Raw genomic sequence first — 26,250 nt, forward strand, 5'->3', positions numbered from 1 at the left:
CATTAACTTTTGGAGAGGATCGAGTGTGCTCTCTCAATTTATGGTAATTGACTGTACATTAAATGACACAAGTGTGCTTATTCATGTTGCCGTTGACACCACATCTGACATAAAGAAAACTGCACTTGGATGTATATGCATCATTTCTAACAACACTTCTGGAGCTCATACACTAGCAATTTTATCAGCATTACATGGGACCTTTATCTTTGGAAAGTGGTATGGCTACATTCGCAGATCAATGTCCAGAATTATTAAGACACTTGTCCGTGTGACTCCAGTTTCCAATGCTAATTTCATATTTGACATTTTTGGGCTCTTAATAATTGTGCTTTGGATATTTATGATGTTATCTTCTGTACAAATATGCCTTCAACATCCTTTGTTTTGTTTACAGTCATTGGTCACAGACCTGCTGCCTACAAATTTCTGCAGTTGACAAGTAGTTAGATGACTCTGAGGATCTTTATTGACACCTTTGCTGAAATTTTTTTCAGACTATTGAGGGTGACTCAAACACATCATCCAAACTGTTACCGTCCTTCTCTGTTCCAAAGTATGTTGGGTAGCTATCTCTAATCTGCAACAGAAGGAATTTTAAAATTATGTAGTGCCATATGTGTGATAACATCTTTTTGGATAACCCTTGTATATGAATGATGTTCAGAACATATAAATAAATAAAGGTCACCTGGAAATACCTTGCCCATAATAGGCCAAAAAAATCGATAATCCAGGATGGAATGTAACAATATTATAAGAAGGAAAGTTGCTACTCACCATATAGCAGAGATGCTGAGTCACAGATAGGCACAACAAAAGGATTTTCACACTTAAAGCTTTCGGCCAGTGGCCTTTGTCAACAACACACACACATACGCGTGCCTGCGCGCGCGCGCGCGCACACACACACACACACACACACACACACACACACACACACACACAAAACTGCAGTCTCAAGCAACTGAAACCACACTGTGAGCAGCAGCACCAGTGCATGATGGGAGTGGCGACTGGGTGGGCGAAAGGAGGGGGCTGGGTTGGGGAGGGGGAGGGATAGTATGGTGGGGATGGTGGACAGTGAAGTGCTGCAGGTTGGACGATGGGCAGGGGAGAGGTGGGGAGAGGTGGGGAAGGGGGGGGGGAGTAGTGGAAAAGGAGAGAAATAGAGAAATAGAAAGAAAAAATAAAATAAATATAAATTAAAAATAAAAAAAATAAAAAATGGCTGCAAGTGGTGGTGGAACGATGGCTGTGTAGTGCTGGAATGGGAGCAGGGAAGGGGCTGGATGGGTGAGCACAGCAATTAATGAAGGTTACCACCACACCCAGTCTTTTTATTTATTTTATTTTTTATGTATTTTATTTTTATTTATTTGTTTTTCTCTCTATTTCTCTGTTTTTCCACTAATCCCCCCCCCCCTCCATCCTCCCCACCTGATCTCTACAATGGTCGCCCCCCAACCTGCCAACCTACAGCACTTCACTGTCCGCCATCCCCACCCTACTATCCCTCCCCCTCCCAGCCTTCTCCTTTCCCCCACCCAGTTGTCACTCCTATCATGCAATGGTGCTGCTGCTCATAATGTGGTTTCAGTTGTCTGAGACTGCAGTCATGTGTGTGAGTTCTGTTGGCGTGCGTGTGTGTGTGTGTGTGTGTGTGTGTGTGTCTGTGTGTGTGTGTGTGTGTGTGTGTGTGTGTGTGTGTGTGTGAGTATTGTTGACAAAGGCCATTGGCCAAAAGCTTTAAGGGTGAAAATCCTTTTGTTGTGCCTATCTGCTACTCGGAAACAAAAGAAAAATTCGGAGTAGGTATTAAAATTCATGGAGAAGAAATAAAAACTTTGAGGTTCGCCGATGACATTGTAATTCTGTCAGAGACAGCAAAGGACTTGGAAGAGCAGTTAAATGGAATGGACAGTGTCTTGAAAGGAGGATATAAGATGAACATCAACAAAAGCAAAACAAGGATAATGGAATGTAGTTTAATTAAGTCGGGTGATGCTGAGGGAATTAGATTAGGAAATGAGGCACTTAAAGTAGTAAAGGAGTTTTGCTATTTGGGGAGCAAAATAACTGATGATGGTCGAAGTAGAGAGGATATAAAATGTAGGCTGGCAATGGCAAGGAAAGCGTTTCTGAAGAAGAGAAATTTGTTAACATCCAGTATTGATTTAAGTGTCAGGAAGTCATTTCTGAAAGTATTTGTATGGAGTGTAGCCATGTATGGAAGTGAAACATGGATGATAAATAGTTTGGACAAGAAGAGAATAGAAGCTTTCGAAATGTGGTGCTACAGAAGAATGCTGAAGATTAGATGGGTAGATCACATAACTAATGAGGAAGTATTGAATAGGATTGGGGAGAAGAGAAGTTTGTGGCACAACTTGACCAGAAGAAGGGATCGGTTGGTAGGACATGTTCTGAGGCATCAAGGGATCACCGATTTAGTATTGGAGGGCAGCGTGGAGGGTAAAAATCATAGAGGGAGACCAAGAGATGAATACACTACGCAGATTCAGAAGGATGTAGGTTGCAGTAGGTACTGGGAGATGAAGAAGCTTGCACAGGATAGAGTAGCATGGAGAGCTGCATCAAACCAGTCTCAGGACTGAAGACCACAACAAACAAACAACAACAATCTGCTACTCAGCATCTCCGCTATGTGGTGAGTAGCAACTTCCTTCTCACAATATTGCCCATAATAGTACCATATACCGGGTGTGTGAGAAAAGTAATGAGACTGACAACAATGTGAGCAGTCTGGCAACATTATGCTGTTCTACTTCTTTAGCCTGGTGTGTTCATTCCTTCCTGATGCCCAGTCCGAGTTTCAGTTGCATGCAGCCATCACATGATTTTTCAGAGCGTCATCAGTGAAGTTGTGTTTTTGTCATGCGTTATGAAAATGGAACAGTGGAATTTAGAGCAACATTATGCAGTAAGGTTTTATGTTACAATTTCTAATGGTTTCGGTGACAAGGGAAGCTGTGCAAAACTGGATTGCGAACTTCACACTTCACTTACTACAGTTGACTTATTTGAAATGTTTAGCTGATCCTCTTCTCTGGATATGTGACTGCGTTAATCTCCATAACTGCTTCTCCAAAGAAATAATGCTGGTTAGAGGGACTAAACATGCTCTCTCTCTCTCAAAAGAAATAACTCTCTACCCTCATACTTTCAGTTCAAGTATATTTTCATCTCCACAAGTTTCACATGTAAGTATACAAACTCTTGCAAGTCAACTACACTGATACCCATTAGATACAATTAAATATAATTACATTGTGATGAGTTTAATAACCACCAGAAATTCAGAAAACAAGTGTTGCTTCTTGCTTCTAGCAAGTCTAAAAGCAAGATTAAGTAAGAGTCTCTAGACAAATGATGTTTCAATTGTCTGTAAAAATTACAGTTATTTGACCACCAAGGAATAATACATAGTTACTCCTTGCATCCTCCATACAGACACTTGCCAGTGTCACTCGTCTGGCACAACTCTTGTCTTTCCATGATAAATGTCCATCCTGCACACACAGACACATGTTGCACAGTAAATAGGCTCTCTCTCTCACACTTATTTTTAAACCATCGCATGTTCGAGGTGGCAGAGGGTCGAGTGGTTCCAGAATTTACGTGGAAATTCTCGAATCACTATAAATTGGGGAGTCACTACATATCCCCCCCCCCCCCCCTTTAGATCGAACATGCGATATTTTATAAATATTTACCATGTACATTAATATCACATAGGATAACACTTCATTTTTCAACAATACATCTTTTTCTATTAATTATTGTAAATACTCTTGTTCTTATTGCTTGGTCATTCCTTTTCTCCATTCTACTACAATTATAAAACATGAACCTTTCAATCAATGTTGGAGTTAGCTCTTTCAATATCTAAAAATTGAGAGGACTAAAATTTTTCTTTTCTGTTCCTATTGACACTCAGAAAACATAATAATGCAAATGAAATATAGAATTCAGTTCCTACAAAATGTGTGACTTCTGTCATGATACTGTCCTTTTCCCCTTGGATCAGTATCTTTTCCTTAAATATGGGTCGACCCTACGAGTGCACTTCCTCCTTCCGTTTTGGTAGGTACACACCCCTTAATTCGTATTCTCTTATGGTACAGGTCAACCCCTTCTTGGTGTCCCTGTCCGCACAGTATAGGTCAGCTTTCTTAGGTCTGCCTATCTGCCTTATATATTCAATAAATGCTGAGTGTGCCTCCCCCCTCCCCCCTGATACTTTACAAGTAGGCCTCATAGTTCCTTGCCCTAGTATACATCTTTGTGTGCACAATAGTTAAATATTCTTTGGTAAAATTAAAGATGGACTTCACACTTTACACTTGCTTCTTAATCCTTCTGTTCATACCCTAGAATCCTCCTTTACTAAACAACTTCTAACCATGTCTATATACTCCATTCAATATATTTTACTCAAGCTATAAGAGTGCCACTATCATTCTCTGGCTTATGTTCTCTTTCCTTACGCACCCTTCTTCTTTATGCATACTCAGTGTGGAATCATTCTAGTTTTTATATACTTAAAAAAACAGGCAATGTAGATCCATTACAGTAAATGACAATGTGTGCATATCTCCCTAAAGTATTCTTATATAACCGTGTGTGTGATGTAGAACTGTCACCGTAAATGGCATTGTGTGCATCCTTTCTCAATGCACGCATTCCGTTTCTCCCCTACAATGCTCGACGATTCTCCCCTTTCGATGTGTAAGATCATTGTTTGTGTAATCGTATTTTTTGTGTGTATGTGTAAGTGTGTTTGTGTAGCCTGATTCTTTGGAGTTCTTATATAAAATAAGGTGTAAATTATTGGAAACCACGTAAAATGAGAGACTTCTGTGATAGAAGTAGTTGAACATAGAAAGAGGGAAAGATAGATAGGTCCTCAAATGGGAAGTAAGAACGGAAAAAGTAGCAACGGTTGCTAAGATCAAAGAAGAGAAAGAAGATAGCTCCAAAGACAGGAAACCCTTCCCACCCCCTTCCCCAGGTTCCCTACTTCGACGGTACTTGTGTGGGAAGCCGGAGGAGGTATGGTGTTAAACGTCTCCACAGAATTAACATTCTCACCTTCGCCCTTGAAGTCCCTGAAGAAAAGTGTTAGCAACACCTATGGAACAGCAAATGGTGAAGAATCAGTCACACTTGTTTGCAATGGTTGTTTGAAAGGTGTGGTGTGTGTTCTGTGTTAGCCATGATTTATTTGTTAGTGTAAATCATGCTTTAATCTATAATACCCGCCCCTTCCAAAACCAATACAAACCCTCCCATCTACATCACATTTCATAAAAGGTATAAAATATTCTATATTAAATAGAAAATCATCACTACGATAACATAGTTGTTTGGGCATTAAGCTTATACTGTATTTTTATACACACATAAAAGATTATGCTCAGTTCATGTTGTCTAGATATTATTCTGTTTGAATACTACCATCATATTATGTTTTCCACTAATACTATATACTGTTCGTTGCCTTTCATGTTTAGAGATCACTGTTTATCCATGATTCTCTTAAGTCTCTTATCTTTTAGTCATATTTATTTTCCTAGGTACTAACACTATAGGATAGTTAAAGAATTCAAGAATAGATTACAGAATAGTTTAAGATTTGATGGGAATTCGGTGTAGGAAATATAGTACAGAAGAAATACCGAAAACAACTCGGGATCCAACAGTCGTCACTCCGCCCGTTAACACAGAATGTTAATGTCCCTGGGGGACAGACATGACTCCACCTGGATCCCATGGATCTGACATTAACCTCACTCAATTACTTACAGATGAATACTTCTCGTTAAATTTTGTGTGAAAGCCTCCACACAACAAAACAATTACCACTTTACTAGGTAACACAACATTGGGTAAAGTTATTGTGTTTTCTACTCTATCCTGGATAAGTTTGAATTATTACATAAATTATCTATACTCTCTTAGTATCATTAAGTTCTGAAGCTAAATTTGAAGAAATGTTGTCAGGGGTTATCCTCTCGTCAACTTCTCGGTTAATTATTTTCTCTACCTGTTCCTCCAGATTACTTTTATTTACTATGTCTGAGGTTTCTCTTGGACATTTCATTTCACATCATCTACTCAAATGCTCATGCCTGCAATTTGCGATTGGACCATAGGTATTAATTTACACTGTCTTTCCAAATGCTCTTTTAAGGTGTGCAACCTCTGCTTTACAGCATCGAATGTAACATCACAGAAACTCTGAAATGATCATAATTTTTCACCAAGTTCAGCTTCTACATTATTATACTTATCTTCAATATCACATTCTAACTTTTTAGCTAAGTCCTGAAATTGGTTACTCTGTGTCTGACTCAAGTCAGTGAACAGTTGGTTTACTTGACTACTTAACAAATCAGATAACTCTTCTTTCAAATCTATTTTAAAATACTCTACTTTTGTAGTTAAAGTGTCATTTCCCATGCCTTCACATAACTGACTAAATCCTTTACTTTTTTATGTACTCTAGCACTTAACAATCCTAAAGTCCCATTCTGAACATCCAATTTATTATTTAATTGAGTGTTCACTGAATCTAATTTAAGACTTTGAGCATTTAGAGTTGTATTTAGTTCCTTTCTTAAAGAAGTATTTTGAGCGGTGAGTTCTTTAGTTTGTGCATCTAATTTTTCACTTAATGTTGCAATTTCAGAATTTGACTCTGTTCTTTGGTTATCTAATTTAAGACTTACTGCTTTAATTAAATTTGCTACCTCAGTCCAGTTTTCTTACTTTTAGATTGAGTTATCATTTTAAAAAATCCACCTCTTTAATAACTATACTGACAGTCTATTTTGAACAGTATCCTTAACTTCACACTCAAATTGTCTTTCGCTCACCTGGTGTAGAGTTTTAGGCTGCGTCGGTGAGCAGGTGTGGAATCAGCACCAGTGAACAGCACAGGCACCGGCAGTGTTAAAGGTTGGTTTCAGCATTGGTGTCGGTGAACGGATTTGTAGTCAGCACCGGCGAGCAGCAGCTGGCGTCGTTGACATCAGTTACTGGTTATGGGGTCCATGCCCCTGTAATGTGTGTGAGGGCTGCTTACTCTCCACACTGGATCTTCGTCGCCGAATAGATCTCGTCGTAACTCTTCTTAGTCTAAACTGTTGAGATTTTCTTTGTGTCTTTTCTGTATGGTATTTATTAATTTTCACCCCTTTTTACCGTTTATACAGAATCCAACTCTGCTAAACAATTTCCCTGTCTTGTTACAAATGGTTGCTATGGCATCTCACAATATCTTTTTATCTTGATTTCGTTTCAAAATTCCTCTTTCTTCAAGTCCTGATCATGTCGGTCATCACGTTCTAATGATTTCTGACGATAGAATGTGTGGAGTAAATATACAAACTATATGTTTTCACCAATTAATGATGTATTGGATTATGCAGAATAACGTTCTCGCATTTCACGTGTAAATGTTCCTGTCTTCTTGTATTTCAAGCTTTTAACCCATTTGATTATCATTTACAAACGAGTTTGGTTTTAGAACCACTTGGAAATTCAAAAAACTGGTCTTTCTTCTAGCAAGTCTAACACCAAGAATAAGTAAGAGTCTCTAGACAAATCATGTTTCAGTTGTTTGTAACAATTACACTTATTCGATCGACAAGGAATAATACAGTTACTCCTTGCATCCTCCACACAGATTCTATGGCACGAGCAGCAAACACTAGTTGGCGTTGTTCGTCTGATGCAACTCTTGTCTTTCCACGATAAACATCAATCCTGCACACACAGACATGTGTTGTGCAGTAAATAGGCTCTCTCTCTCTCTCTCTCTCTCTCTCTCTCTCTCTCTCTCTCTCTCTCTCTCACTTATCTTTAAAACATCGCGTGTCCGAGGCGGCAGATGGTCGAGTTGTTCCAGAATTTATGTAGAAATTCTCGAATCACAACAAATTGGGGAATCTCGAGTGTGACCTTTGAAAAGTTGAAACAGGCCTATGGGGAACATATCTTTTAGAGAGCACAAGTTCATCACTGAAACATATCATTTTGGGAATGCCGTCTGCTTCACATCTCCTCTGCAGCAAGCTATGTAAATTTAGGTATTACCTGTGTTTTTCTTACTTGTCACTTCTTTTTCCATGTGTTTTGGCTTTTAGGGAGCTTTAATTTTCGAGTATTAGTAATAGCGTTCCAGAGATTTCGTGTTTGTTTTGAATACAGTCCAGAGACAGTTAGTGCTTACTTTCATTGTTTTCTACAAGAAGTGTGTAGTACCCACAGTTTAGTCAGCTATCATTCACCTTTAGTGAATTAGCAGCCTAGTTAAAAGTTGATTACTTAACTTTCTACAGTTAATTGTTGATTTCTTAGGATGGAGAGGATGTGTGACTGCTGTGTATGGACGCAGGAGGAGCTGGCCACTGTTTGCGAACAACTGAGCATGCTGATGGCCACAGTCAGCCGTCTTCAGGCTGCTGCCTCGTAGTGTAGCGGCAGTGGGGGGGGGGGGGGGGTCTGGTGCAGTTTTGGTGGGGAGATTTTAATTTACCAGATATTGACTGGGAGACTCAAACATTTATAATGGGTGGCAGGGACAAAGAATCCAGTGAAATTTTTTTAAGTGCATTGTCTGAAAACTACCTAGAGCAGTTAAACAGAAAACTGACTCATGACGATAACATATTAGACCTTCTGGTGACAAACAGACCCGAACTATTTGAAACAGTTTATGCAGAACAGGGAATCAGCGATCATAAAGCGGTTACAGCATTGGTGATTTCAGCCGTAAATAGAAATATTAAAAAAGGTAGGAAGATTTGTCTGTTTAGCAAAAGTGACAAAAAGCAGATTTCAGAGTACTTGACAGCTCAAAACAAAAGTTTTATCTCAAGTACAGATAGTGTTGAGGATCAGTGGACAAAGTTCAAAACCATTGTACAATATGCATTAGATGAATATGTGCCAAGCAAGATCATAAGAGATGGAAAAGAGCCACCGTGGTACAACAACCGAGTTAGACAACAGCTTTGGAAGCAAAGGGAACTTCACAGCAAACAGACAAACAAAAATTATATGAAGCGAAATGTAGCGTGAGGACGGCTATGCCAGAGGTGTACAACGAATTTGAAAGTAAAGTTCTATGTACTGACTTGGCAGAAACCCTAAGCAATTTTGGTCTTATGTCAAACCGGTAGGTGGATCAAAACAAAATGTCTAGACACTCTGTGACCAAAATGGTACTGAAACAGATGATGACAGACTAAAGGCCAAAATACTAAATGTCTTTTTCAAAAGCTGTTTCACAGAGTAAGACTGCACTGAAGTTCCTTCTCTAGATTGCCGCACAGATGACAAAATGGTAGATATCGAAATAGATGACAGAGGTATAGAAAAACAATTAAAATCGCTCAAAAGAGGAAAGGCCGCTGGACCTGATGGGATACCAGTTCAATTTTACACAGAGTATGCTAAGGAACTTGCCCCCCTTCTTGCAGCGGTGTACCGTAGGTCTCTAGAAGAGTGTAGCATTCCAAAAGATTGGAAAAGGGCACAGGTCATCCCCGTTTTCAAGAATGGATGTCAAACAGATGTGCAGAACTAGAGACCTATATTGCTAACGTTGATCAGTTGCAGAATTTTGTAACATGTATTATGTTCGAGTATAATGACTTTTCTGGAGACTAGAAATCTACTCTGTCGGCATCAGCATGGGTTTTCGAAAAAGACGATCGTGTGAAACACGGGTTCCCACGTAGATGCCATGTTTCTTGACTTCCACAAGGTGTTTGATACAGTTCCCCGCAGTCATTTAATGAACAAAGTAAGAGCATATGGTCTATCAGACCAGTTGTATGATTGGTTTGGAGAGTTCCTAGATAACAGAATGCAGCATGTCATTCTCAATGGAGAGAAGTCTTTCGAAGTAAGAGTGATTTCAGGTGAGCCGCAGGGGAATGTCGTAGGACCGTTACTGTTCACAATATATATAAATGACCTTGTGGATAACATCGGAAGTTCACTGAGGCTTTTTGCGGATGATACTGTAGTATATCGAGAGGTTGTAACTATGGAAAATTGTACTGAAATGCAAGAGGATCTGCAATGAATTGACGCATGGTACAGGGAATGGCAATTGAATCTCAATGTAGACAAGTGTAATGTGCTGCGAGTACATAGAAAGAAAGATCCTTTATCATTTAGCTACAATATAGCAGGTTAGCAACTGGAAGCAGTTAATTCCATAAATTATCTGGGAGTAGGCATTAGGAGTGATTTAAAATGGAAAGACCATATAAAATTAATTGTTGGTAAAGCAGATACCAGACTGATATTCATTGGAAGAATCCTAAGAAAATGCAGTCCGAAAACAAAGGAAGTTGGTTACAGTACACTTGTTCACCCACTGCTTGAATACTGCTCACCGGTGTGGGATCCGTACCAGATAGGGTTGATAGAAGAGAGAGAGAAGATCCAATGGAGAGCAGTGCGCTTCATTACAGGATCATTTAGTAATCACAAAAACATTACAGAGATGATAGATAAACTCCAGTGGAAGATTCTGCAAGAAAGACGCTCAGTAGCTCGGTACTGGCTTATGTTGAATTTTCGAGAACACACCTTCACCGAGCAGTGAAGCAGTATATTGCTTGCTCGTACGTATATCTCATGAAGAGATCATGAGGATAAAATCAGAGAGATTAGAGCCCACACAGAGGCATACCAACAATCTTTCTTTCCACGAACAATACGAGACTGTAATAGAAGGGAGAGCCGATAGAGGTACTCAAGGTACCCTCCGCCACACTCCATCAGGTGTCTTGCGGAGAATTGATGTAGATGTAGAAAATAACTCTCTCTCAGGGAGACCTTCAACTTCTAAAAAATGATTTGCTTTTTGACAGTACGGATATCATGCATAAATAATTTGTTCCTCATGGACAGATTGTCAACCAAGTGTTTTATAAAGATGTTCTTGCTAGGCTCAAGAAAAGAGTGAATTGAGTTATACCAGGCATTGCAAACAAATGGATGCTGCATTATGACAATGCCCCATGTCACATGGCCACTACAATCATGGAATTTTTGAGCTCAAACTGCATTCCTGTTGTTCCACCCCCTCCCCCCCCCCCCCCTTTTTTTTCTCTGGATCAAAGTCCTTGTAAAGTTTTTCTGTCCCCGAAAATGTGAATCGTAAAAGGATGTAATTTTGGGACTCTGGAGAATATTCCAAACAACGTGATCGGCCGACCGCGGTGGCCACGCGGTTCTAGGCGCTGCAGTCCTGAACCGCGCGACTGCTACGGTCGCAGGTTTGAATCCTGCCTCGGGAACGGATGTGTGTGATGTCCTTATGTTAATTTGGTTTAAGTGGTTCTAAGTTCTAGGGGACTGATGACCTCAGATCTTAAGTCCCATAGTGCTCAGAGCCATTTGAACCATTTGAAAGAATGTGATCAACACAAAAGAATGTGATCAACATGTTAAGGCCCCTACCAGCTGAAGCCTTTCAGTGCTGTTACCAAGACTGGGAACAGTGACTCAGCTGGTGTATGTACATCTACAGATAAAAAAGTGATTAAAATTTTAGAAAAATTAGGTGATTTATTCAAGAGAAAGATCTTAACAAACTGAGCAAGTCAATAAAGCATTTGCCCATCTCTGGCCCTTACGCAAGCAGCTCTCAAGCTTGGCACCAATTGACAGAGTTGTTGGATGTTCTCATGAGGGATATCTTGCCAGATCCTGTCCAACGGGCCAAATAGATTTTCAAAATCATAACCTAGTTGGAGGACCCTGCCCATAATGCTCCAGACCTCATTTTGGGAGAGACTGATGACCTTGCTGACCAAGATAGGGTTTGGCAATCACAAAAACAAGCAGTAGAGACTCTTCCCGTGTGCTGGTGGGTATTATCTTGTTGAAATGTAAGTTCGGGTTGACTTGCCATGAAGGGCAACAAAACGGGGCACAGAATACTGCTGTCTGTAAGTGTGCCATGGATGACAACCAATTGGTACCCCACAGCTGTCCAGGGCATCTCCGGACATGTTTTCATCCAGTCTTCCCATTTTTCATATCAGGACCCCTTTGGTTGTCATCCATGGCACCCTTCCAGTACAGTATTACGTCAACAGCATTCTACATCCCATTTTGTTGCCCTGCCCTCAGTGGGAGTTTCTGCTGCTTATCTTCATGCTTGCCAAACCCCACCTTGGCCAGCTAGGTTGCTGTCTCTCTCTTCAGTTGAGAATGTTCGGAGCATTATGGGCAAGGCCTATGCATCAGCTCATGCCAGTTGAACAGAATTTGTCTAGCTATACCTCAGGAGAACATCAACAATTGTATTAATCAGGGCCAAGTTGTAGAAATGCTTGCATAAGGACCAGAGGTGGACCAATACATTCTTGACTTGCTAAACCACTTTCTCTTTAATAAATCATTCATTTTATCTGTAACTGTAGTCATTTGTTTGTCTGTACTTGTACAGCTCATTTACTGATTCTCCCATTTGCAGATGTTTATTTATTTTAGAAGTTATGTATGGTTTAGGTTCTTATTTCATTTGTGGAGAGAGCTGCTTTGATATGTTTATTTAAAATTGACCCTATGCCTACTTATCGACTATCTTCTGAGATAGCTTTATGCTGTTATTAGATGCATATAATTGTTATACATTAACATGACACTAGTCACCTAGTATATAACCTTTACAATTACCTATGGGACGACAGTCACTCCACGGCTGTAAAACTAAGCAATACACAGCTTCCCTCTGAGTGTTCTGTTCATCATTTTCAACTTAATTCTAAGGTGAGTTGTGACACATGATAAAGTCAGTAGCTGTTAGTAGAACTATGTACACACATCAACAATAGTTTTGCATCACCCTGATATGTCTTGGACATATGTTGCTATTGTTATTGTTCTTGTACTGATTGGAAGGCCGCCACTGGTGTTGTTTGTAAACATACACATGGTAACAATAAGCACGACCAATGATGACAATTTCTTCTTGATGGGTGATAACTCATATACTATTGTGCTATTATCATGAAAACGTTCCTTCAGCACACTAGGAGCACCAGAAAGGAGTTGCCTGCCTGTTTCCCAAACATTACCCAGTCGAAGATGTGTAGGAATAAATGAAACAAGCTGTTTTATGCTGTCTACAACATACATGTACTCTGCACGACTTATGGAGAATCTCCTTTGAAGAATGAGACAATGTGGACCGGGACAATGTAGACCCAAGCAAGTTTGATGATCTCATCGATGATATGCTTAGATGGATTCAAGCCTGCATCCAAGTATGAGAATGTTCCACTCCCACAAATTGACATTGTTCAGGAGTGCTGTGAAAAATCCCCATCAGACAATTTCATAACTACAAAAATGTCCTGAAATAAATGGGCGATGCAAAATATTTTTGACTTGTGTATATCTGAAATGCAGTGTTATCTTCAGTTGCTCCTTTAGCTGGAATAATATGCATACCTTCTTAAATTTTTTAGTCTGACACTTGCACAGTGAGCGAGTTAAAGGCAAACCTGTGGGTTTCATTATTAGAAGAAGCAAAAAGCCAAAACAGAAAAAAAGGTAAGAAAAGATGCAAGACATTATAGGTAAGTGTCTCAGAAACCAGTTTCAGGAGTGGATAAGAACAGTGGGATGTGAGTAGAGTGCAATAATAAAATTTAGTTAATGTTAGCCCCTTTAATCTGGAATTTTGAGGTTTGTTTCTACAATCTTATCTCCTTTCTTGCATATAGCTCGGCATGCGGTATTGGAACTTAGTTGATCAATGGGTATGGTACATTGCTATTTATTTTTGCTCTTCATCTAGCTTCTGTTCTATACAGAGAGATAATACTTGTCTGCTATCTGTGTCAGTGTTGTAATCCAGCGAGTAATAATGTACACATCACTGCTGTATTCATTAAAGCAGTGTAACAAAAGTCATTGACTCTATCCATGTACTATTTTTTATTAATTTTTGAGTTCTAAATATAATTTTGTAAAATGTGGGTGTCATTCTATTTCCAGCTGCTTTTCCTTCTGTCCGCTTTTCATGGTGCAGGTTGATGTTACTTTTAATATTGGTCTTTTGGAAGGAAGGTTGGGACATACTTTCACGGAAGGAAAATGCGCACCTAGAAAGCTGCATTTCTAAATGTCTTTTTTTTGTTTCTAGATCTGGATCAAAAGTAATGGAGCGAATAAAAGCTGAAGGAATGAATACGAGTGGACGAATCTCACCAGCTAGTGAAGCAGCTGTAAATGAAAATAAAAATATCTTTCCACAGACATTTGCATTTGAGTCATCTGTAGAGTCCCAAGATAATGCTGATGACAGGTATTCTTCGTGCACAATTTATTTTAATTTGTTGATCATAACCTTATTTGATTTTACTGTGTCTTTCTACAAGATCATTTGTGAGTTTTACGTTGTTGTATTTGTTGCGCTTCATACAGAGATTCTGTTTCAGATGTACTTTATTAATAAATTTTTATGAATGTATCTGAATGAAGTTAAGGGAGTTTGTTTGTTTGTTTGTTCACTTAAGTACTAAACCATAGTGATCAATTTATTGCTGAGCTGCAGAGATAATGCTTACTTTCACATTAAAATGAACTTTTCTGTCATTATTTAAGAATGGAGTCTACATATCAATAATCATTGCACTGATATGAACTATATTGTGGACTGACTGTTGACTCATAAAGCCATTGTTATATGGCGATTAACACTTCTTAAACTTAACAGTATGATAAATTGAAAGTTATAGTATTTTGCAGAAATCATCCTGGAAATGTACACTTGCAACTGCTGCTTAGAATGTTTTGTTGTTCCATTGTTATTAAGTACCTTATAACAAAACAATGTACCAGAAGCTATTTTAGAGATGCAATTATTGATAAATGTATTGATGTATCACATTAATGTCAGGATCAATTTCACTGAAAATGTACTACATTAGCATGTGGCTACAAAAGTGAACATCTTTATTTCATAAATTCTGTTGGCAGTAACAATGCCTCTATGACATTTATTATTTCCAAATCTTTCTAACATATGAATATGACAATATACAAGCACAACACAAAAAAAATAGTTTCCAAGGAAAATGAAATTGAAATAGTTTTAACACTCAATTCATCTTCTTCTTCAATATTACAAGCTTCCTCATGTTTCAGATTGTGACAGAATTCAGGGTAAACCGTTGTGATAATGTTCTTTTGACATAGGAGCATCAAGTCAGAAAACTTTTTCTCTGAAAGTGGCAATGGTGATGATTTACATATGGCAAGTCCTCTACAGCATACTCTATACTTAGCCTGCGACCTTGAAATTTATGCATTGAATCAATTGTATCATAGTCTGGTATAAATTCATATTTAAATGACATCATCCATGGTTCTTCCTTCCTCACCATTATTACTCTGATGTTATCTGACCATCTTGCCCTTTCTCCATTGTAAACTGTAGCAGTTTCAGATCTTTGAAACCCCTTTGGAATCAAAGAAATCAAGTACATCACACCTCTTACCATTTTTCTTGGCTGTGGCAACTAGAGTGTACCACTGCTGTAGCACATAAATGTTCATGTCTGTTTTCGTACTCTCGGTAACACTGTACATACTATCTGCTTCATTTTGGATGCGTGCCTTCTCAAGAAACTTATGGGTAATTGAATCAGTTACTAGAGTACTCACACTGTACAGATACATAAATACATAATTCCATTTTGGTTCTGACCTCTGCAATTGTCAGAGAAGAAAGAAATATTTTTGTAGCCAGTCTCACTTTGCTGCTTTAGGAATTTGTAGATGCAGCTAGCTGTGCCTGTGCTTCCTCTACATACAGTTCTCTTGTGCCAAATTAAGCAAATCTCCTTTTGTATTTGCATGTTGTAGATCAGGGGTGTCCAAGTAAATTTCAAAGTGGGCCACATTATTAACTTTTACCACTGTGTCAGGCCAGACCAAAAATGATTTTGTAAAGGAATTAAACCCATGGGAATAAAACACAAATTTTCTCAGTTGACATGCAATATGTACTTTCATTAGAATATTACAAACTTAAAATTAATGAAAAATAAAATTAATGAAATGTAAACTTAGAGAGACATATAACTCTCTCTCTGTCTTTCTCTTTCCTTGCATATTTGCATGATGTTTGGAGATATATTCATCCACTCAGCTGTCTGTCTGTTATTGAAGATATCATTTTAGATTTTACATTTTTCATGTATGAGGACAACTGCTTGAAGATATATGTGCTTCTGAGTAAGGACACCATTTGAAGTGCTAACTGGAATAGATTGGGATATTCATCAGATTTTGTACATGTTTTTATAAAATTCTGCAACTTCACTCTGAGAGTGTGGATGGTGATTATGCGTCTCTTCTGTGGCCATCGTAGTATGCTCATGTACCGTTGGTGGGAAATGCGCGGTAGGTAGCAGGTGTGGAAGAGGACAACTAGTAGGTTAACAGGTAGTCAACCACCCCCTCCTTGTACATACATGTTTGTTTGAGCCCTCACACAATTGATAAAGAAGGTTAATTTTAAAAAATTTTCCTCAGTTACTACTGGTCTGAAAAACAACGTTGTCGCGCTATGGTGGGCCACAGTCTTCATCCGCGGTCCGCAATGTGGCTCACAGGCCTGATGTTGGACAACTCTGTTGCAGACAGTCAAACTGCAGGATCCCAGCTTTCTTTCATAAAAGAACAAGGACACTTCACAATGTGGAGTCTTTGAGTACCTACCGTAAATCAATCATATGGAAATGTACTGTCAGTTTGCGCTTTTAGCTTGTCAGAATCTTGTTCTGTTCAAGCTGTGACCTTTTTTTTTTTCAGATGTCTTATTTCCTTATCACCTTTCTTGCAGTCCTCACACACATCAAATGCATCTTTTGTAGGGTTTGAAAAACCTAAGATTTTATTCTGTGTTGAAAACATGTGCATACCTCCAAGGTGACGCATGTTCCTCTCCTTCCTCTTGGCAGCTCTGAGTGTTCATTCTACACATCTTTCGAACATTGAGCATGCTATTTATGTATTTCCATGAACTGTCCTATCTGATGTTGTGTGTTTCTACTTATCAAATTAATGTCAATGGTTTCTTATGCATTCAATAATGTCATCTGATGTTTGTAGATGATTAGTGCACATGCCACATTTGCTCTCATTCGCTACACCTTCTGTACTAGTTTTTCCAAATATTTTTTTACCCACTGAATTTTCATAATCAGCTAACTTAGATAATCACATTTCCTGTCTGTAATTTCTAAACCATCCTCACTCTGAGAATGATGTTATGGCTGATATTCTGATGAATCATCAGACACTGGAATGTCTTCTGCAGAAGAATCACCACTGTTGCCCTCTTCAGCATCTAATTAATAATAATAATAATAATAATAATAATAATACCCGTAAATAATAAAACCCGTGGAGACCCAGGAAAAGATAGGCCTCCGGTATGTTCTGCCAGTCGTAAAAGGCGATGAAAAGAACAAACCACTAATAGGGCTAACCCCCCTTTTAGTGTGATTAGTCGGTTCAGGACAGAACTAATGAAGCCTCGGACAAGCGCTGTCATGGTCGGGGATGACACTTGAATTCTACGGCCGTCCACAATGGCAATGACACTGCTAGCCACATGGAAAATGATTAAAATCCAAATAGAGGTGTTTTGCAGGATATGCTTCCTGCAACCACTCTAGAAGGAAAACAAAGACAGAGGATGAGATGGTCAGATGAAGTTAACCGACACCTCATGTTCTGTTATTACCAAGCAACAAACTTAGGAACCAACACAACTGGATACAGATCACAAGTATACACAACATTTATTACCAGATACCCAGAATTAAATTTTTTTAACAGAACAACGACTAGCTGATCAGATTCGTGTAATAATTAAAAATAACAGGATACCCCAGTCAGAATTAGAAAACCTCAAACAACAAGTACAACAAATACTGGAACAAAATAATGTGCAATCAGAAGAAGAAGAAAAAACAGTAATGGACTCAAACATCCCAGAGCAAACAAACAAAGAACAACACGCATCAATTAAACAGTCAGAGGAAATCGAAATCTTAAGACAGCCACCAGAACAAGCACAAATAGAACACGAAATGACACACATGTTAGATATAGAAGAAAATTTTCAGCTGACATATATAGAATACAAAAGACACAAATACAGACATTAGCCCATTCTTGCATAGACCACCAAATAACCCACAAGTTGAAAAACAATAAAAACTATCAACACAATCATACACAACAAAATAAATGAAAATACAACTATGGAAGAGTTACAACTACTGATTTATATAGGCGCACTCACTACACTAAATATACACACTAGGCAGAGATCAGAACCAACCAACACACACAAGAAACCCACAAAACCAGCATGGCAACACAGGCTACAGATCAGAATAGAAAAACTGAGAAATATATTGGACAGCTAACACAATTTATAAGAAATGAAATATCAGACAAAAAACTAAAAAGGTTAGGTAAAATCTCACAACAAGAAGCGCTAGAGCAATTAGATGAAAAGAAGCAGAAATTACAAGCATAGGCAAAAGGACTTAGAAGACAAAAAAAGTGAAAATAGAAGAAAACAAAACCAAACATTCAATACAAACCAAAAGAAATTTTACCAGACAATAGATAACACACACATTAAAATAGACAATCCACCAAACATAACAGACATGGAACACTTCTGGAGCAACATATGGTCAAACCCGGTACAACATAACAGGCATGCACGGTGGATACAAGCAGAAACAGACACATACAAGATGATACCACAAATGCCTGAAGTGATAATTTTGCAACATGAAGTCACCCAAGCAATTAATTCTACTCACAATTGGAAAGCCCCTGGAAAAGATAAACAAATTTCTGGCTAAAGAAGTTCACCTCAACACATGCATATCTAACTAAATTATTTAACAGTTACATTGCAGACCCTACACATTCCCTGATACACTTACACATGGAATAACTTATCTGAAACCTAAAGATCAAGCAGACACTGCAAACCCAGGTAAATATCACCCCATAGCATGCCTACCAACAATATACAAAATATGAACTTCAGTCATTACACAGAAATTAATGACACATACAACACAGAACAAAATTATAAATGAAGAACAAAAAGGCTGTTGCAAAGGAGCACGAGGATGTAAAGAGCAACTGATAATAGATGCAGAGGTGACATATCAAGCTAAAACCAAACAAAGGTCACTACACTACGCATACATTGATTACCAGAAAGCTTTTTATAGTGTACCCCACTCATGGTTAATAAAAATATTGGAAATATACAAATTAGATCCTAAATTGATACAGTTCCTAAACATAGTAATGAAAAATTGGAAAACCACACTTAATATCCAAACAAAATCAAATAATACCACATCACAGCCAATACAGATTAAGCGTGGAATATACCAAAGAGACTCATTAAGTCCTTTTTGGCTCTGCCTTGCTCTGAACCCACTATCCAACATGCTAAATAATTCAAATTATGGATACAATATTATTGGAACATACCAACACAAAGTCACACATTTGCTATACATGGATGATCTAAAACTACTAGCAGCAACAAATCAACAACTCAACCAATTACTAAAGATAACAGAAGTATTCAGCAATGATATAAATATGGCTTTTGGAACAGACAAATGTAAGAAAAATAGCATAGTCAAGGGAAAACACACTAAACAAGAAGATTACATATTGGATAACCACAGCAACTGCATAGAAGCGATGGAAAAAACATATGCCTATAAATATCTAGGATACAGACAAAAAATAGGAATAGATAATACAAATATTAAAGAAGAACTAAAAGAAAAATGTAGACATAGACTAACAAAAATACTGAAAACAGAATTGACAGCAAGAAACAAGACAAAAGCTATAAATATTTATCCTATACCAATATTGGCCTACTCATTTGGAGTAATGAAATGGAGTAACACAGACCTAGAAGCACTCAATACACTTACATGATCACAAAGCCACAAATATAGAATACATCACATACATTCAGCAACAGAAAGATTTACATTAAGCAGAAAGGAAGGAGGAAGGGGATTTATCAACATAAAAAACCTACATTACGGACAGATAGACAATTTAATAAAATTCTTTATAGAACGAGCAGAAAGTAGCAAAGTACACAAAGCAATCACTCATATAAATACATCTGCTACACCACTGAAATTTCATAACCACTTCTACAACGCTTTATATCACATAACATCAACATATACAAAGAAAGTAAATTGGAAAAAGAAAACACTGCATGGTAAGCACCCGTATCATCTAACACAGCCACACAGGATTCATGATTGCAATGCAAGATCAAACAATAAACACCAGATATTACAGCGAGCATATTATTAAAGATCCCAATACCACAACAGATAAATGTAGACTTTGCAAACAACAAATAGAAACAGTAGATCACATCACAAGCAGATGTACAATACTGGGAAATACAGAATACCCCAGAAGACATGAAAATGTAGCAAAAATAATAAATCAACAACTTGCCATACAACATAAACTAATAAAACAACACATTCTCACATACAAGTATGCACCACAAAATGTACTGGAGAATGATGAATACAAATTATACTGAAACAGAACCATTATAACAGATAAAACAACACCACATAACAAACCTGACATCATACTCACCAATAAAAAGAAGAAATTAACACAACTAATCGAAATATCCATACCCAATACAACAAATATACAGAAAGACATAACGTCTGAGAAAGGAAAGAAATAATAATAATAAAAATAATAATAATAATAATATAAATATAAATATAAATAATATCTTAGCCCATCCTGTGCTGTAGTGCTTAGCCTACAGCCATATTATTACCTTCTTGATTGTTGCTTGCTTGCTTTTTAGACGAAAGACTACTCTTACAAACTACTCCTCCATAGCTTGTGTTCTCTGATTAAGAAGCTGGTTGCAGAAAATTGTCCTCTATTGCCTTTTCTAAAGTAATTTGTAACATAAATCTGGCATAGCTCATTATACAGGGTCAACCAAAAGACAAAATGGAAGCTAGGTTAGACTATATACAACACAATACATCGTGCTGTAACCTGAGTCAATGATTTTCACCACAGTACCTACAATATGGTCATTCAAATACAGTAATTATAATTACGATGCTGATGGTTGGGTGATATTAGACAATAAACACAACACAGAATAGATAAAAAGCTTTAATTTCCATCTCCTGCTTCAGTTAACCACTTTTCCCATGCATTATAATGACAAAAGGTTGTGCTGTGGTATATAAACTTCATTTGTTTGTTCAATGAAACAAAATTGTAAAAGCAGTTAGGATAAAAGGCCACACAAGTTGCTGAAGGTATAAATGCAAAAGGACTCTAACAGCAGTTGCGATTGTATTAAAATAAAAATGTATGGGATTGTCAGGTTACCATGTTCAATCATCTCCTTTGCATGATGGATCAGTAAAAGAAGCAGTTACAATTTTTTTGTTTCACAGATAAAACATTAGCTTGGACAACGCAGTTTCATTGTAGCTTCATTTTCTCCCAAATTGTAATTAAAGTAGTATTGCTCTGAGCCATTGATACCTGGAAAATGAGCTATTACTGTCATTGTTAATACAGAGGGATTCTCAGGCATGTCACTGAAGCTACAATAGTTTGATGGAATACCTTCTTGTCATCTTCAGGCAAAGCTGTTGGCTATTGATGAGAAGTACCTGGAGATTGCTGCATGTATCTTGAAAAATACAGACATGCAGAAATAGTTTATAAATTTCTGTCGCTATTCATTGTTTTATGAAGAATAATTTTATAAGTAAAGTGGGCTTCTTTATATTTGAATCATTTGGTCAGAATTTAGAGGTATAGAGTAATATGTGCCTAGCAAAAATATAGAGGAGGGATAGGATCCAACTTGGTTCAAAAAACATATTAGGAAGTTGCTGAGAAAGCAGAGAATTTTGCACCATTTTAAAACTAGTCATTGCCCCGCTGACGAACAGAAATTATGTGAAATGAAAGCAGTTGTCAAAAGGTCAATGAGAGATTGTTTTAATGAATTTGAAAGCAATATTTTATCTGCATATTCTAAAAATAACCCCCAAAAATTTTGGTTGTATGTAAAATCTATGAATGCTACAAATAATTCAATACCTTCTCTTGCTGAGTGTATGGGTAATGTAATGGATGATGATAAACAGAAGGCCAAAATTCTAAACCTAGCTTTCAAAAACTCATTTACAGTGGAGGACTGCAGCACCATTCCTCCTTTCAATTGTCAAACAAAGGCAAGGATGGCTGACATAGTGTTCAGTGTATCTGGGATTGTAAAACAGCTAAGATCCTTAGACACCAGGAAGGCATCTGGTCCAGACGGTATCCCCGTAAGATTTTATGTTGACTATGCTACAAATATAGCACCATTATTATCCATCATCTGTCAGAAATCATTGGAACAGCAGAAAGTAATAGGTCCACTGCTTTTTACGATTTGCATAAAAGATCTGGTTGATGGTATTGACAGTTACCTTTGATACGGAATGTTCATACTTCGCAAAAGAAATTTGTTAATGAGTATAAAGAAATAAAACATTAGTAATTAGACATCTAAACTATTTCTCATGATCTAATCCTTCTAGAACCACTTAATTTTTGCCACTGAACTGTAAAACGACATTTCAGCTACCTCCAGCTTTTTTCCTTCTTCAGATTTCCCATTTGTATAAATGCATTCAGTATTTCATTCAATAGTTTTCAGTTGAATATTTTTTCAAAGTTCTCCATTCTTTCATTCGGAATGTCTGTGCCATCTATTTCAGCATTAATATGTCAGTAGCTTTCAGTAGATTGTGAAGCTTAAAATAGAAAAAATCAGTTTGAATCATTTCTGAAGTAATAAATAATAGACTGATATTCAAAAGAATAAAGAGAAAGGTTTACTTGTGGAACTACAATAGTTAAATATAAGAAAAAAATGACATTAAGTGGAAATTATTCCCTATAAGTGACCACTGTGCTAAACAAGGGTGTGAATGGTAGTTCAGGAGACAGAAGTGGAATGCAATGCAGAACTAAACAATTAAACCTGGAGAGAGCTCCATAATGACTTCCATGCATAAAAATGGGAGAAAGCATAGGTGAAGTAATGAAATAATAATGCTACATATGAAGTAAGTTGCGAAGACGACTAAGAAACTGATGGGCACACATGATGAAACCTTTCTTTACCAGTGGAGCTGCAATAATATCAAATATTCACATGTAATTGATGCTGATGTTTTTAAAACTGTGAATATGGAGCACAGCATTTTATGCAAGTAAAATACAGACATTGGGGAAACAACAGTAGTAATTGACGTTGATACTACAGAATCATACTAAAAATTAAATTGATTGGTAAAGTACAAAACAAAGGAGTACTGGGAAAAATAGGTTAAATCATTGGACAGAAAAATTGTTTGCACTTTAATGATGACACTTTTTTTAACCATTGTAGCGAAAAGTATATCCGTCAGGCGTAATTTTCAGTGAACTTCCAAAAGAGCTGAAAAATGTGGGTGATAAACTATCAATTTTTCAAATCAAACAATAAGTCACAAGTCTGCCCTGTGGCACACTTCTTTTATCCTGTAAAGAAGTTTTTTGCAGTAGTTTAGTTTGAGAGTACTGACGCCTTGCACTCTAATGTGTTATTTATTGTACATTATTAAATATTTTTTTATTGTATTTCTTTTCATTTTTGTTGCTTTCTATTTATGTTTTCAAATTTTCATATTAGCTTTCTGTGAATTATGTAGTGACTCATTCCAAGATCAAACAACTTCGGCTTACATGCTCATTTGGAACCAGAGGATTTAAATCAGGTTACAGGGAATCTATGTGTGGACTAGTAAATCTTGCCAGGTGATGAGATAGCTCAGGTGGGTATGGGCTAATTATAGAGAACATGATTAGTATACAAAAATGAGAAGATAAACACAAGACAGGAAGAGATTTGGGACATTGTAGCATCACTTATCGAAAAACAAGCAACAAACTAAAGACATTATGAAATAGATGTAACTGAAGGACTTTGGATCACTTTCTATTTGCACAATTCTCTTTGTTGTGATGTTGAATTTTGTTCTGAGATATAGTGTGAAATTAAAGGTGTTACAGCATGCCTATACGTTCTCCAATGGATTATCTCCACCTTTAGTGACCAACCTTCAGTGGTGACCTTGCACAAAATGTGTCACTATGAATTCAGAAAATGGAGATTACATAAGAACAGAGTATGATGACAACACTTCGCAACTAGCCAACAATAATGTGAAAGGTACTCTGCAAGATCAACAGCCTCAGCAAACGGCTTCACAAGGTAGGAACACGCAAAACATTAAACTGCCGTTGCTGTTGACCTCAAGACCAGAATTCTGGTTCCAACATGTGGAAGGCATGCAACATACAGGGTGACACCTTACAATTCCATTGTGTCTTTGGTCACTTAAGTGAAGCTTGGACAGTTTTTGCAGAGGATACTTCAAACATGCATAGCTACACAGCACTTAAAGTCTGTCTCATCAAGTACTTCAGATACTTACTGGAATACAGGCCACACAGATTAATGGGGGACAATGGACAAGAAAAGATATCCCCCACCTAGCTATTGCACAACAATCACTTGCTATGGGGGGTCTGACCTACTTTGTAGTCATTCATTCATGTTTTTGTCCTTGGTGCATATGTACAATGTGCCAAGATGTCCACATCATCCCCTGCATCATCGTCTCTGTTCTCAGGCATGGTGATTTCTCTGCGTGCATCTCCAGCAGTGGGATTTCAGGCAGTAGCAATAGTGTAACACACACACACACACACACACACACACACACACACATAGGGCAACAACAACATTTTTCTGCCAGTCCCAAACAAGGATATGATAAACATGTGCTGCAGTTACATTACTGCCTCACCTTGCTGTGAAACCTTCAGTTTCGAAGAACTGTAATTTGGCAGTGGTCAATACTCACTAAGCAGAGCCTCACTGATGGATCATTTTCATGTTGGTTTCACTTGCTCACAGAAAATATCAAAAAGATAACTCATGATGGGCAAAATAGCATAGTCAAGTTTTTGTGGACACTGATTCCAACATCAACATTTTACCAAGGACAACAGTCTCAGCTGAACTGTATGGCAGCTGCCCTCTACATCACAGCAACTAATAACATGCCCATTTCGACATACCGTGAGAAGAGATTGTGCGTTGACATAGGCCTAACAGAGCCAATCAAGTGGAATTTCCTAATTGCACACATCCTGTACCTTTTCCAATTACTCATAGATGTCGGGAGAGGCTTGATAGCTCAGGCTGTCATCACAAGCCCCTTGCAGGAGAACAAGTTTTGAAGAATCATAGACTAGTTCCCTAGCCTCACTTCACCGTCAGGTGACAGGCATAAAAGGGGACCAAAGATTCAACACATCACCTGTATGAACCCGGGGCAACCAGTGGCGGCTAAAACCAACCATCTCAAGCACAAGAAGTTGACTGCATCCAAAGTTAACATGGAGAGACATGGGGATGGAAGCATGTGCCCTTCGGACAGACAGTAGGCCTCCCCCCTCCATATGGGACCAAATGAGATGGTCTGTGGAGACTGGGAAATTACTGGATACTGAATGAGAGAACCATCCTTGACAGATACCCAGTTCTCCAAATTAATGCACGTGAGCAATGAATTGGCTGGAGTGACAGTGTTCTGTGTAATTGGGGGACATGGCAAAGACTGCCATAATGACCCCTTTTGGTTTATATGAGTACTTGTACATGCCATTTGAGCTAAAAAATGTTGCCTAAGTGTGGCAATAGTTCATTCACTAAGTTCTCCAAAGTCTAGTGGATGTATGTTGTTGTATGGATGATACCCTTATGTTTTCTCTTTCTCCAGCACAACGTTGTAAGCACCTACGGTAATTTATCAAATATACTTGAACAGGCAGGGGTTGTGGTAAACACAGCTAGATGCATTTTTGAGTTGGGTGCTGTCAAGTTATTAGGATTTGTGGTGCCAACAGCAGGCATCTTACCTTTAGTGGAATGAGTCAGAACTATCCAGGAAGTGACATGACCAAGAACATTCGAGGGCC

General features: G+C 37.9%; 1 protein-coding gene across 4 annotated transcripts in view; it reads left to right on the plus strand.

Annotated features, from left to right (window-relative positions):
• LOC124798396 (GATOR complex protein Iml1) overlaps nt 1-26,250 on the plus strand; it is a 547,410-nt gene that overhangs the window by 360,412 nt on the left and 160,748 nt on the right. For all 4 annotated transcript variants that reach the window (XM_047262170.1, XM_047262989.1, XM_047263070.1 and 1 more), the window contains one exon: nt 14,210-14,371. In XM_047262170.1, the coding sequence (XP_047118126.1) occupies nt 14,210-14,371 (162 nt within the window). The remainder of the gene's footprint in view (nt 1-14,209; nt 14,372-26,250) is intronic.

This window comes from Schistocerca piceifrons, chromosome 1, assembly GCF_021461385.2.
Source record: "Schistocerca piceifrons isolate TAMUIC-IGC-003096 chromosome 1, iqSchPice1.1, whole genome shotgun sequence".
NCBI classification, from domain to species: Eukaryota; Metazoa; Arthropoda; class Insecta; order Orthoptera; family Acrididae; genus Schistocerca; species Schistocerca piceifrons.